The sequence below is a fragment of the Eubalaena glacialis genome, chromosome 11 (assembly GCF_028564815.1).
Source record: "Eubalaena glacialis isolate mEubGla1 chromosome 11, mEubGla1.1.hap2.+ XY, whole genome shotgun sequence".
In the NCBI taxonomy this organism is placed as follows: Eukaryota; Metazoa; Chordata; class Mammalia; order Artiodactyla; family Balaenidae; genus Eubalaena; species Eubalaena glacialis.
Window position 1 is genome coordinate 48,828,997 of NC_083726.1, and position 14,417 is coordinate 48,843,413.

Here is a 14,417-nt window from a genome sequence, read left to right on the forward strand (position 1 = left end):
TCTTCTGCACAGATTTTCTCTTCTCCACTTCTTTATTCAATCATTTATTTATATTAGTATGGAACCAAGGATATTTACTTTATACTTTAGGTTATAATCCAATACTACTTTATACTTAATTTATTTTCTTGCTCAAATTATTCCAACTTTGGCCACTGAGGGCTCTTTCAGCCCTTTGTCATATTCCCATTACCGTGTGTTTGTTTGTTGAAGCACCTTCTTACTTTTTGGCACTACAAGATGCTCCAATGGATTTTTTTTTTCTTTTTTTGGCCAAGCAGCATGTGGGATCTTAGTTCCCCAACTAGGGATTGAACTCACGCCCCCCACATTGGAAGCACAGAGTCTTAACCATTGGACTGCCAGGGAAGTCCCCAGCCTGATCTTATATATTTCTGGCCCCAGTCGTAGAATCAGCCATTTCTCCAAGAAACCCTGGTTCCCTTCACTGGAGAACTGTATTAGAAACCAAAATCTGGGCATCAGGTGTGCTCCTTATTGGGCTGTCATTGTTTCTAAGAGGGCCTTAGTTTTTTTATTAATTAATTTATTTATTTTTGTCTGCATCGGGTCTTCATTGCTGCGTGTGGGCTTTCTCTAGTTGTGGCAAGAGGGGGCTGCTCTTCGTTGCGGTGCGCGGGCTTCTCATTGCAGTGTCTTCTCTTGTTGCGGAGCACAGGCTCGGGGCGCACAGGCTTCAGTAGTTGTGGCACGCGGGCTCAGCAGTTGTGGCTCGCAAGCTCTAGAGCACAGGCTCAGTAGTTGTGGCACACGGGCTTAGTTGCTCTGCGGCATGTGGGATGTTCCCGGACCAGGGCTTGAACCCGTGTTCCCTGCACTGGAAGGTGGGTTCTTAACCACTGCACCACCAGCGAAGTCCCAAGAGGGCCTTAGTTTTTAAAAGAAATTTATATGTTATTTTGTAGGGATTTGCATAACAAAATATAGAAATAAATTCATGCAGAGACCGGAGTAGGCCTATGATATTTTAAAATTAATCAACACGATGGTAGATGTATTTATCATCACTTTTTACAGATGTTTTGAAAAACAATCTGAAAAATGTAAGGGAGACAATTTTTTTTAAATACACAATTGGGGCATGCCATCTTCTTTCGTTTTCGTTTTTTTTTTTAAGGAAAGAGAGACAAATGTAAAATATCAGAAATAAAAAAGAAACATCATTACGTTTTCTGTAGGTCATCAAGCAGTTCACCAGCTTTTTGGTCTGTGGACCCTTTACAGTTTTAAAAATTATTTGAGGATTTTTCAAAAAGAGGTTTTGTTTAGCTGTGTTATATCTATTAATATTTACCAAATCAGAAATTAAATATGAAAATGTTTAAAATATTAGTTTATTTAAAAGAATAAGTCTATTACACATTAACAAAAATATTTTATGAAAAAATAACTTGAAAAAAACCTATTTTCCTAGAAATTTAGTAGGGAAAGTGACATTATTTTATACTTTTGCAAATATTTTTAATGTCTGGCTTTAGAGAGGACAGGTGGATTCTTATGACTGATTCTGTGATATGCTGTTTTGGTTAAGGTATATAAGCACATAAAGAAAATCTAGCTTCACACAGATATATAATCAGAAAAAAGAATATTTTAATAACTGTTTTAAAAATCACATAACTGTTGATATTTTTGATATTATACCTAAACTCAACAAATAACCTTCTTAAAGGTTAATTACAATGTGGTTTCTAAAACCATATAAATGAACTTTTCGCACTCTGTTACATTAAAATCCACTGGTTTATCTTGCACTTTTAATGGATCTTTTACCCATATGTGACTTTGTATAATCATACATTGGTCATTTGGAAAATAATTGGTTTGCAGATTTTTGACACAAGTCAGAATACAACATCAAGGCGAAAAAAAAAAATCACACTCTTTAATATCATTACCCATCTCACCAGAAGGTCTTTAAGTATCGGGAAGCTGTCAAGCTCACGGTGTTAGACACAAGTTTTCCATACTTGCAAATTCCATTTGAAAGCTTGATTGTTTTTTTAACCATTGGCTACAAATACAGCTATTTTTCTTGAAGTGTTAGGCTCACTTAAGTTCATTTTTGAGAAAAACAAATGTCAAATACATAAGTTCGAATAACCGAAGTTTTCCTATTCTGTTCTTTCAAGAACAAAAGGGGTGTTACGGAAAAAAGTAGGTAGTTAAGTTCAAAACTCAACTGAACAGGAACTTCTTCTGAAGACGACTATCTTGCTTCAGTATGGAGTAGAAGCGCTTTATGAATTCTTCCCCTTTCATCACACATAATATTAAAAAGATGTGTACTCAAAGGCAAAATGAAATGAAATTAATATTTTTACTGCTTCATCAAAGACATTCTTAAATGAAACTCGATTAAAAAAAAACAACAACAAACTACGAATACATGGCAATGAAGAATGTAATTGTTCACTTTGGCACCACTGCCTTAATATGTGCTAAGGTGTTAGTGGTTTTATCCACCATTGCTTTTGCAGCATCACTGCAATTGTCAACAAAGTGAAAAAATACAAAAAAATCGGTATTATGAAAATAGTTTTGACCTCCCAGACTACCCAGTCACAGGGACCCACAAAGGTCTACAGAACATACTTTGAAAACTGCTCCAAATTAGATTCCAAAGATAAGAAAATATTACAAGCAAAATTGTAACAAAACATGTTAAATTCCTAGAAAAAAATAACTTACCAAATACGATTCAAGAAGAAATAAAAATATGAATAGTATTATAATCTTAAAAAAAAAAATCAATCAGGAATCAAAAAATCCTCCTGTAAAGAAATTCTAGGCCTGGATGGCTTTAACAGGTGAATTCTGTCAAATGTGCAAGAAAAATAATTTTCCATGATGTATTCCAAAGAACAGTTAAAGAAGATACCCTCTCTGACTCATTTTGAGACTAGTATAACCTTGACACTAAAATCCAAAAAAGAGCACAGCCTATAAAAAAAAAAATTATAGGCTGATATCCTTCATGAATATTAGTGCAAAATTCTTAAAATATTAGCAAACTGAGTCCAGTAACACATAAGGTATCAAAGGTTGGTCTAATGTTAGGAAAAACAAAGCAATTCTCCATATTAATAAACAAAAGAAGAAAAAAATCATATCATTGTTAACAGATTCAGAGAAGAGGAATCTTTTCAGAGGTTTTTCTCAACAGAAAAGGAAAGCTATAAGGCTGTTTTGGGAGACTCAGCTCCGTGGATTCAAGGAAAAAGCAAGCTGCAATACTCAAGGAAAGCAGAAGCCTCTGTAAGACAAAGGTGTTACCAGTATCACCTTTCCCAAAAGAAAAAAATTAAGGTCAAGAATCCTAACCAAGTTTTTATGTTTCATATCAAACGCAGTCATGGTTGATGTGTCCTCACACAGCTGTTCTGACAGTCCACTAACAAACTTCTTGTAAAATCAATCTGTAAGACAAAGGTGGCCTATAATGTTGCTCTGCCCACCCCCAACTCCCCCCATCCACCTCCCCGCCACTTAATCATTTACATTAAATAGGAGATGAATGGAAAAACTATTCTTTTATCATTATTCAGAATACCTGGGTATAATTACCATTGCCCCTACCTCACTGCTACCTGAGCAGGGCTCCCAACCTAAATGAAGCACAACTGTTTCCACTGGCACAGTTATTAAGCAAGTCTAGCAGAAACCATCTTACCTAAATCAAAACAGACCTGAGGTTAGCTGTAGTTGGTTAAATCAGGAAATCAAATATACACATTATTTTATATTTTACATTATTATATAATATAAATATATTATATAATATGGTGAGGTGGATGGACCTAGAGTCTGTCATACAGAGTGAAGTAAGTCAGAAAGAGAAAAACAAATACCGTATGCTATCACATATATATGCAATCTAAAAAAAAAAAAACAAAACCTAGAAGAACCTAGGGGCAGGACAGGAATAAAGACGCAGACGTAGAGAATGGACTTGAGGACACGGGGAGGGGGAAGGGTAAGCTGGGACAAAGTGAGAGAGTGGCAGCATGGACATATATACACTACCAAATGTAAAATAGATAGCTACTGGGAAGCAGCCGCATAGCACAGGGAGATCAGCTCAGTGCTTTGTGACCACCTAGAGGGGTGGGATAGGGAGGGTGGGAGGGAGAAGCAAGAGGGAGGAGATATGGGGATATATGTATATGTATAGCTGATTCACTTTGTTATAAAGCAGAAACTAACACACCATTGTAAAGCAATTATACTTCAATAAAGATGTTAAAAATAAATATGTTAAGTATCATATATATGACTATTACTTACACAGACACACACACACCCCTTAAGCATTTTATTTTAGCTTGAGCAAGTAAAAGGGGATGAATTATCCAAACTTAGTGCCAAGGATTTTTTTTTAAATGGGGGCCTGATGATTGGAACTCTGTGCCATATTTCTTACATAAACCTTATCTAAAATGTATATTTATTTCAAATGGATCAAGGATTTCCATTTCTGGCAACATGGTAGATTAGGTGCCCGGACTGTCTGAATCTAAAATGCTGTATAAATTTTTTTTTAATATTTTTAAACGTCTTAATTTGGCACAAACATACAGACGCTATGGAAGGTGGCTCTTGACTTTAATGTTACCTCACAGCAATGCTTTGAAAAATACAGAGTGCTGGAGACAGGATACATATTCTGAGACTCCCAATATGGAGACGTAATCAAAGAACCTTGCATATAGCTGAAAATCCGAAAGGCATACAACTGAATGAGCAGTAAACCTACCTAGCAGAAGGTGACAGCAAGCAAACTTGCCTTCTTTAATCTTAGTGCTGGTAAAAGGAAGAAAAAAAATCTCCTGTGAGAATTTATAACTACAAGCCAGTTCTTATATGAGTTTGTGGAGAAGGAAAAAGATGAAAAGGGGTGAGAAACATGGAAAACAGATTAAAGGTCTAATGTATGTCTAACTGGAATTAAAAACTCCTCATCTCCAATGACCAAGGAAAGAAGGAACAATGGTCATGCCAAAAAGGGTTGCTGCCCCTTGCAGCATATTCACTGTACTAACTGCACCAGATATGTACCCAAGGACAAGGCCATTAAGAAGCTGATCATTGGAAATATAGAAGAGGCATGAGAGGGGCTTCCCTGGTGGCACAGTGGTTAAGAATCACCTGCCAATGCAGGGGACACAGGTTCGAGCCCTCGTCCAGGAAGATCCCACATGCCATGGAGCAACTAAGCTCGTGCGCCACAACTACTGAGCCTGCACTCTGGAGCCACAACTACTGAGCCCACGTGCCACAACTACTGAAGCCCGCGCGCCTACAGCTCGTGCTCCGCGACAAGAGAGGCCAACCGCAATAAGAAGGCCACGCACCACAACAAAGAATAGCTCCCGCTCGCCGTAACTAGAGAAAGCCCGCACGCAGCAACAAAGACCCAATGCAGCCAAAAATATAAATAAATAAAAATTTTAAAATAAATAAAATGAAACACTAAAAAAAAAAAAAAAGAAGAGGCATGAGAGACATTTCCAAAGTGAGAGTCTTTAATACCTATGTGGTTTCCAAACTGTATGTGAAACTACACTGCTGTGTGAGTTGTATAACTGACAACAGGGAAGTCAAGAGTCATTCTCATGAAGCCCAGAAAAACCATACACCCCATCCTAATTTAGACTTACAGATGCTGCCTCATGACCTCTGCCAAAGCCCATGTAAGGAGCTGAATCCTTAAGGACTGAAGAAAACCTGTCCTTTGGGGGAAAAAAGGAGAAAATTATACCTTTTAAAACAGTTGTAGAAGGCAAAAATAAAGAAAATAATAGGCATTACTCAAAGAGATAAAGGTCAAGAATTTAACATAATTATTCGAAGACATCCTCAGATCCAGAAGCCCAAAGAATCCCATGTAGGATTATAAATAGTAAAATAAAATAATGAAGTAGAAGAAAAGAACACCTCAATACATTATATAAAACTGCAGAACACCAAAGGGGGGCAAAAAGGCTTGAAAACAGTCAAATAAAAGATATATACAAAGAAAGGGCAATTATACTTCTCAACAGTAACACTGACAGTCAAAAGACATGAATAACGACCTCAATGTAATGAGAAAACTTAGAATTCTACACACAGAGAAATCAGAGAAATTATCTTTCAAGAATGGGGATATTTCGATATAAAGACATCTTCAGATAACAAACAAAAAAGTGTCTTTTTCACTAAAAGACTTTCACTAAAGGAAATTCTAAAGGATGTACTTCAGGTAGAAAAAAATTACCTCATAGGGAAGGTCTCAAATACAAAAACGGATAATGAACCAAGAAAAGAGTAAATAAATTTAAACAAAGATTGACTACCTAAAACAATAATTTGTCTATAAATGTGTAGGTATGCAGGAGAGAAATATTCCAAAACTATAACAATAGAGGATGGTGTTCCAGGTTGGGAGGAGGACAATCAGAGCATTTTAAAATTATGTTATTCAGGAACAGGTTAAAGATACTGATTTAGACTTTTCCTTAAAAAAGAGGATACATGTTAAAATATACAGATAAAAACACAAAGAATAAAGAATATATTAACTTATAAATAAGCATGCATGTGTGCAAGATGTTGTGGGGTGGGATGGAATGAGAAGAAAGCATGCCTCAATGAAGGCATTACACACATAGCTCAACACAAAAAACCGGAAGAATGGGAGAAAGGGGGAGTAGGACAAACATAAAGACTACAGGCAAAGACAGAAATAAATCCAAATCTAACAGCAATCACAGAAGACTGAAATTCTCCAGTAAAAAAATAAAGATTGTCAATCAGAACAAAAACACAAGTCAACCATACCCTATTTACAAAATACAAACCAAAACACAGAACCAATGAAAAACTAAGGAATGGAAAATACTAATAATCAAAAGGAAGCTAGAATAGCTATATTAATCCAAGCAAACAGCCAACAACAATAATAAAGCCATAAGGCTAAAAATGTCTTTACACAGAAAGCCTTTTCATAATGACGAAAAGTTCAATTCAACAAAAAGAACAATTTTAAATCTGTAAGTACTTAATAACATAGCCTCAAAATAAATAAAATAAAAATTAACATATCTACAACAAAGAGAAACTGACAAACCTACTACTACGTGAGAGACATTAACATGTCTTTCTCAGTAGAGAAACTGATAGAAAAGTTCCAAAATAAAACCAAACCAAAATCCAAAACAAAACCTAGACAGACAAACATTAAAGATCTGAATTGAACAATTAATAAGCTCACGGACATATTATAGCACTGTAAGAAACTGGAGAATTCACATTCTTTCCAAATGCACATGGAACATTTATGAAAACTAGCTATATACTCGGTCTCTCAAATTTTATTATGGTTTCTGACCATAATGAAATCAACTTAGAACTGTATAATAAAAATTTTCATTTTAAAAGTTATATATTTTGAAATTAAGTATACACTTCTAAATAATTCATGGAGCAAATAAGAATTTATTTTTTAAATGAAAAAAACCAAGAATATTATATATCAAAACATGTGGGGAAGCAGGTAAGAAGGCACTTAAAGGCAAATTTACAGACTAAAAATCCAAACTTTAAAGTTTTTTTAAAAGGTCAGCAAAAAAAACCCCTAAAAATTCTGAGAAAGTAGAAAGAAATAATAAACAGCAGGACTTAAAAGGTATGAAAACATTTACAAAAGAGATGATCAACAGAGTCAAAAGCTCATTCTTTAAAACAATGATTAATATGATAATCCTCTGAAAAAACTATTTGAGTAAAAGAAAAAACAAACTAAAAAAATGAAAAGGGAACATCATTACAGATGCTATAGAGATTCAACTGATAAGAGGATATTATGGACAATTTTACAGCAATAAATTTGAATTAGGAATATTTTGAAAAAATATAGAAAATACAATGTTAAAAATGATTCAAAAAGAAATAAGACTCATACTTTCTGATTTCAAAACTTACTACTACAAAGCTACCATCATCAAGCATCAAATCAGCAAGTGTGGTACTGACATATAGATCAAATGCAACAGAACTGAGAATCTAGAAATAAACCCATACATTTTTAGTCAACTGATTTTCAACAAGAATGCCTAGACAACTCAATGTGGAAAGAACAGTCTCTTCAACAACTGGTGCTGGGACAACTGGATTTCCAATTGTAAAATAATGAGGTGGGACCTCTACCTCACTATACACAAAAATTAACTCAAAATGGATCAAGGACCTGTATTTAAGAGCTAAAAATCAAAACTCTTAGCAGAGAACATAAATCTTCATGACTTTAAATTAGGCAAAAGTTTCTTTCACATGATACCAAAATCACAAGCAGGGCTTCCCTGGTGGCGCAGTGGTTAAGAATCTGCCTGCCAATGCAGGGGACACAGGTTTGAGCCCTGGTCCGGGAAGATACCACATGCCGCAGAGCAACTAAGCCTGTGCACCACAACTGCTGAGCCTGCGCTCTGGAGCCCGCAAGCCACAACTACTGAACCTGCGTGCTGCAACTGCTGAAGCCTGTGCGCCTAGAGCCTGTGCTCCACAACAAGAGAAGCCACCGCAATGAGAAGCCCGCGCTCTGCAACGAAGAGTGGCCCCCGCTCGCCACAGCTAGAGAAAGCCCGCATGCAGCAGCAAGGACACCAACACAGCCAAAAAAATAAATAAATAAAATTAAATAAATAAAGAAATAGAAAAATAAATAAATAAAATAAAAGAGAGAACCTGAATAGATGAATAATCATTAAAAAAATTAAACAGCCATAGTTTAAAATCTTTCCACTAAAAAAGTATCAAGCCCAGATTTTCTTACGGGTAAGTCCTACCAAATAGTCAAGGAACAACAAATAATTACAACCTTAAACAAATTCTTCTAGAGAACAGTAAAAAAGGGAAACACTTTCTAAATCATATCAAAATCCAAACAGGACAAAGGGTGCCAAGACCATTCAGTGGGAGAAGAAACAGTCTTTTCTACAAATGGTGCTGGGAAAACTGGATATCCACACACAAAAGAACAAACTTGAACCCTTACCTTACACCATATATAGAAATTAACTCAAAATGGATTAAAGACCTAAACATAAGACCTAAACCTATAAAATTTTTTGAAGAAAACAGAAAAAAAGCTTCATGACATTGCATTTGGCAAGGGTTTCCTGGACATAACATCAAAGCCACAGACAATAAAAGTAAAAACAGATAAATTGGACTACATCAAAATTAAAAGCTTCTGTGCATCAAAGGAAACAACAGAATGAAAAGGTAGCCTATGGAATGGGAGAAGATCCTTGCAAATCATATCTCTGATAAGGGGTTAATATCCAGACTACATAAAGAACTCCTACAACTCAGCATAACAACAACAACAAAAACAAATAACCCAATTTAAAAATGGGCAAGGGACTTGATTAGACATTTCTCCAAAGAAAATGTATAAATGGCCAACAAGAACATGAAAAGATATTGGACATCACCAGTCCCTAGGGAAATGCAAATCAAAACTACAATGAGCTATTACCTCTTACCCTTAGGATGGCTACTATCAAAAAAACAGGAAATTGGGGGGGGAAAAAAAACAAAGTGTTGGCAAGGATGTGGAGAAATTGGAACCCTTGTGCATTGCTGGTGTAAGGTAAATGGTACAGCTGCTGTGAAAAACAGGAAGATGGTTCCTCAAAAAATTAAAAATAAAATTACCATTTGATCCAGCAATACTGCTTCTGGGTATATATCCTGAAGAACTGAAAGCAGAGTCTCAAAGAGATATTTGCACGTCCAAGTTCGTAGCAGCATTATTCAGAATAGTCAAAAGGTGAAAGCAACATAACTTTCCATTGACAGAAGAATGGATAACAAAATGTTTTATACATACAGTGGTATATTATTCAGCCTTAAAAAGGAAATTTTGACACATGCTACAACATGGATGAACTTGGATGAACTAAGTGAAATAAGCCAGGCACAAAAAGATAATAAAAATACTGTATGGTTTCACTTATAAGAGGTAACTAGAGCAGCCAGACGCATAAAAACAAAAAGTAGACTGGTGTTTGTCAGGGGACGTGGGGAGGGGGAAATGTGGAAGAGTTTTTTATTGGGCACAGAGTTTCAGTTTTGAAAAAAGTTCTGCAGACTGGTTGAACAACAATGTGAATATACTTAACACTAACTACTTTAAAATGATTAAGAATGTAAATTTTATGCTAGGTGTATTTTACTACAATTAAAAAAAAATTATAATCATTAAAAAAGATTTTTAAAAAAATCCAACCAGGACAATATGAAAAAAGAAAATTACAGGCTAGACTCATGTACACTGATGTAAAAAACAATCCTACACAAAGCATAAGCAAATCAATCCAGTAATTTATAAAAAAGATAATCCAGCATGACTAAATTGGGTTTATCCCAGGAATGCTTAGTTAGCCTAATTTGAAAATCAAGGTAACTGACCACATTAACAGGTTAAGGGGAAAAACATTTGATCATTTTGAGTTACAGAAAAGCCTATCAATACAGCTTAACATCTATTCATGATTTAAAACAATCAAAATACAACCCTTAACAAGGTAAGAATACAATGAAACCTCCTTAACTTGATAAAGGAGGGTTTTTTCTCTTAAAAAAAAAACCTACAAGTGTAATTTTATTTTAATTTTATTGAAATATAGTCGACTTACAACGTTAATTTCTGCTATACAGCAAAGTGACTCAGTTATATTCTTTTTTATAGTTTCTTCCATTATGGTTTATCCCAGGATATTGAATATAGTTCCCTGTGCGATATATACAGTAGGACCTTGCTGTTTATCCATCCTATATATAATAGTTTGCATCTGCTAATCCCAAACTCCCACTCCTTCCCTCTCCCACCCCCTCTCCCTGCTGGCAACCACAAGTCTGTCCTCTGTATCTGAGTCTGTTTCTGTTTCGTAGATGAGTTCATCTATGTAATATTTTAGATTCCACATATAAGTGATATCCTGTATTATTTGTCTTTCTTTTTTTTGACTTACTCCACTTAGTATGATAATCATTAGGTCCATCCATGCTGCTGCAAATGGCATTATTTCATTCTTCTGTATGGCTGAGTAGTATTCCATTGTATATATATATACCACTTCTTATCCATTCATCTGTTGATGGACATTTAGGTTGTTTCCATGTCTTGGCTACCGTAAACAGTGCTGCTATGAACATAGAGGTTCATGTATCTTTTCGAATTATAGCTTTGTCTGGGTATACGCCCAAGAGCGGGACTGCTGGATCATCTGGCAACTCTATTTTTCGTTTTTTGAGGAACCTCCATGCTGTTTTCTACAGTGGCTATACCAATTTACATTCCCACCAACAGTGTAAGAGGGTTCCCTTTTCTCCACACCCTCTCCAGCAATTACTATTTGTAGACTTTTTAATGGTGGCCATGCTGACTGGTGTGAGGTGGTACCTCATTGTAGTTTTGATTTGCATTTTTCTAATAATTAGTGATGATGAACATCTTTTCATGTGCCTACTGGCCATGTGCATGTCTTCTTTGGAGAAATGTCTATTTAGGTCTTCTGCCCATTTTTCTATTGGGTTGTTTTTTTTGTTATTGAATCTACAAGTGTAATTTTAAATGGTAACATTTGAAAGCATTTCCTTTGAGATCAGAAACAAGACAGGAAACAAAACCATGAGTATCTGAAGATGTCTAAGAAAGTACAGTAATAATTCAGAGGTAGACAAACAGACCAAAGATATAGAAGAAAGAGTACAGAAAGGAAACCGCCCATATATGAAAACTTGATTTATGAAATAGAGAATTTTGCATATCAGGAAGGAAATGAAGAACTATTTCAATAAACAGTGCTGGAATAACCAATTATCCATACAGAAAGAATCAATTCATAATCCATACCTCTCACAAAAATCAATTATTGAAATTAAAGAATTAAATGTAAAAAGTATAACCATAAAGTTTTCAGTTGACAGAGAAGAATATCTTTATGACCTCTGAATAGGAAAAGATTAAGATAAACTATAAAGAAAAAAACCCCATATATTTAACTATATTAAAGTTAAGGACTATTATGAGGTATATATGTAAACCAATTATATTCTATTGTGTTTGGGAGGAAATGGTACAGCTTATAGAGAATGTCATCAAAAGTTATCAAGGTATACATGAAATATGTCAACTAACCAACTGAATTCAAAGATCAAATGTTTTAATCTTTTAATTTCCCTCCATATTTTATAAATAATTCATTTAAAGAGCAATCATGTCAAAGCCAGTAGACTATCTGAAAAAAATAATATAATGCTAATGTAACACAGAGCTGTCAATGTTCCAACTACTTCACATCTTAAATATATTATATATTTATACTGTCACTTAAGATCAACACGTTATTGTAGGGACTTGGAAAAAGAATTAAAAAAAACCACTCTCATGGTTCAGTAAGTGTCTGCTTCAACATTTGTGTCTGTATCTCATTGCAAATATTAGCAATGATGCCCATGGTAAAATCTAAATAGTGTTTCAGGTAAGTGGGATGTTACTTTGACCTTTCCCACTGCTCCTTGAATCATATTTTTTACCAAAATCCCGAACCTATCTTTGGATGCTTTAGGGAAGAAACACTTAATATATTAAGACAAGATCTCCCTTGGAGAAATAGTAAGGACTTTTAAAAAAGAAGAAGAAATGGAGCAAATAGACAACATATTCTTAGGACTTCCAAATAATTCTGAAATTAAAAATGGAAAAGAAATAAACGCAGTTACAAGGAACACCTCATGCACTTGGGAAACTATTAACACTGTATATATGACTGAAAGGAATGAGTTGGAAAGAACATTTATCCCAAGAAAAATTTTTTTAACAATATGAAGGTATATGTCCACCAAGGAAAATAAATCTATTCCCATTTCATCCACCATCAAAAACATCCTTCCCTTTACCCAAAACACACACATATATATACAAGATAAACGTTTTCAACCGAAACTCTAAGCCTCTGGCTCACATGAAAACAAAACGATTTTAACCACACACAAGCTCCAGCACTCAGACTTGTAGTTTCTACATGCTGCCCACACAGCACTTTGTGAGCGTGTGATTAGGAGGAATGATGTACAATCACACCACATTCCTTCCCTCAGCTCACACATCAAGAACTTGCCCTCTCAGCTGCATTCTTCTCCAAACAGCCATGGTCACCTTAGCAACCCTATGCTCCTAATATGGACAGCTGCTCCATTTAAAGTCAGCCCTTCTTGGCAGGGAATATGCTTGTTCTTCAAATTGGGGGAGAGAGGAGAGGTTTTCCTTTCAATACACATTGCAGGGGTTGATTTAACTTGATCAGCACTTTTGTTCTGCGGCAGCAATTTGTGTCGAGTTTCAACCTATTTTGAGGGTTTCTTTCTTTTATTATTTTTTTTAATCTAAAAGCAAATGGCTAAAAAATAAAATCAAGGCAGCTCATATGGAATTCTAAGGAAGAATGGAACATGAAACAAAAATGTATCTGAAATAACTGTATTCTTTTATAAAATGATGAAGTTATCCACATTTTTGAAAGTTAAAATTTACTTAAATTGAACTGTAACATCTGAACCCTTAATATACAATAAGAAATCAGTCAGAAGACCTGTCACAGCCTATTTTTGAACAACAAAAACATTGCTAAGCTTCGAAGTGCTATAACGCCAATCTATTTAATAGATTATGAGTTGATCTGTATCCCTTTATCCCACCATCTACATGTGAAATCTTTCCACAGGCTCAAAAGTAAACTAGGTATTGAAACCAAATGATTAGTATATCTGAGGACCCTCCAGACCTAGAATGACCTAGGATAGCACTGGATTACTCAAAACCAATCTTGATCTGTGCTTGTACCACTAAAGCTGGGTCTGAACCCAAGTAAGTCTCTCAGGATAAAAGATACAGGTTTATAATACTGTTTGCCTGCATACTGCAAACAAATTATTGGGGGGGAAGGGATTACCGTATTCTGAAATAATGTGAGATCAAACTGCTCGTTCCATACCCACAAAAGAATTCTAATCCCCCCTTGTTAAAATTAAACACCTAATTTTTAAGTATAGTTAACAGGCATGTTCAAAACTAAAAAAATTTAAATTTATGGTATTTGTTCTAAGTTGGAAAGTTTATGAAATAACTTTCTATATAACTGATGGACAAAATCCATATTAATTTATTAAGTGCTGTTTCAGTGAATGTTAAGGTTAAGTGAATACCATCTACATTACTTATTGGTTTTATTTTTGTTTGTATATGTGTGTGTTTTTTGTTTTTGTTTTTGTTTTTGTTTTTATATGTGTGTTTTTTAAACTTCTCAGGCTATGAGGTTCTTTTTGGTTAGAAACATTTCTTCCAT

At 34.9% G+C, this 14,417-nt stretch overlaps 2 protein-coding genes across 3 annotated transcripts in view; one reads left to right on the plus strand and one right to left on the minus strand.

The window, feature by feature from the left end:
• FRS2 (fibroblast growth factor receptor substrate 2) overlaps positions 1-14,417 on the minus strand; it is a 112,964-nt gene that overhangs the window by 47,431 nt on the left and 51,116 nt on the right. The gene's annotated exons all lie outside the window — the stretch shown is intronic.
• Positions 4,989-5,734, plus strand: LOC133101653 (small ribosomal subunit protein eS26-like). The gene is made up of 2 exons (XM_061206643.1): positions 4,989-5,126; positions 5,510-5,734. Exons 1-2 carry the CDS (start codon positions 4,989-4,991, stop codon positions 5,732-5,734), a joined length of 363 nt encoding a protein of 120 aa, XP_061062626.1.

Bases quoted from the DNA above. Each gene is read 5' to 3' on its own strand.
- LOC133101653 (XM_061206643.1), top strand. From the start codon at position 4,989: ATGACCAAGGAAAGAAGGAACAATGGTCATGCCAAAAAGGGTTGCTGC. The intron at 5,127-5,509 runs GCATGAGAGGGG...AAAAAAAAAAAA, and splicing joins TCATTGGAAATATAGAAGAG to AGAAGAGGCATGAGAGACAT.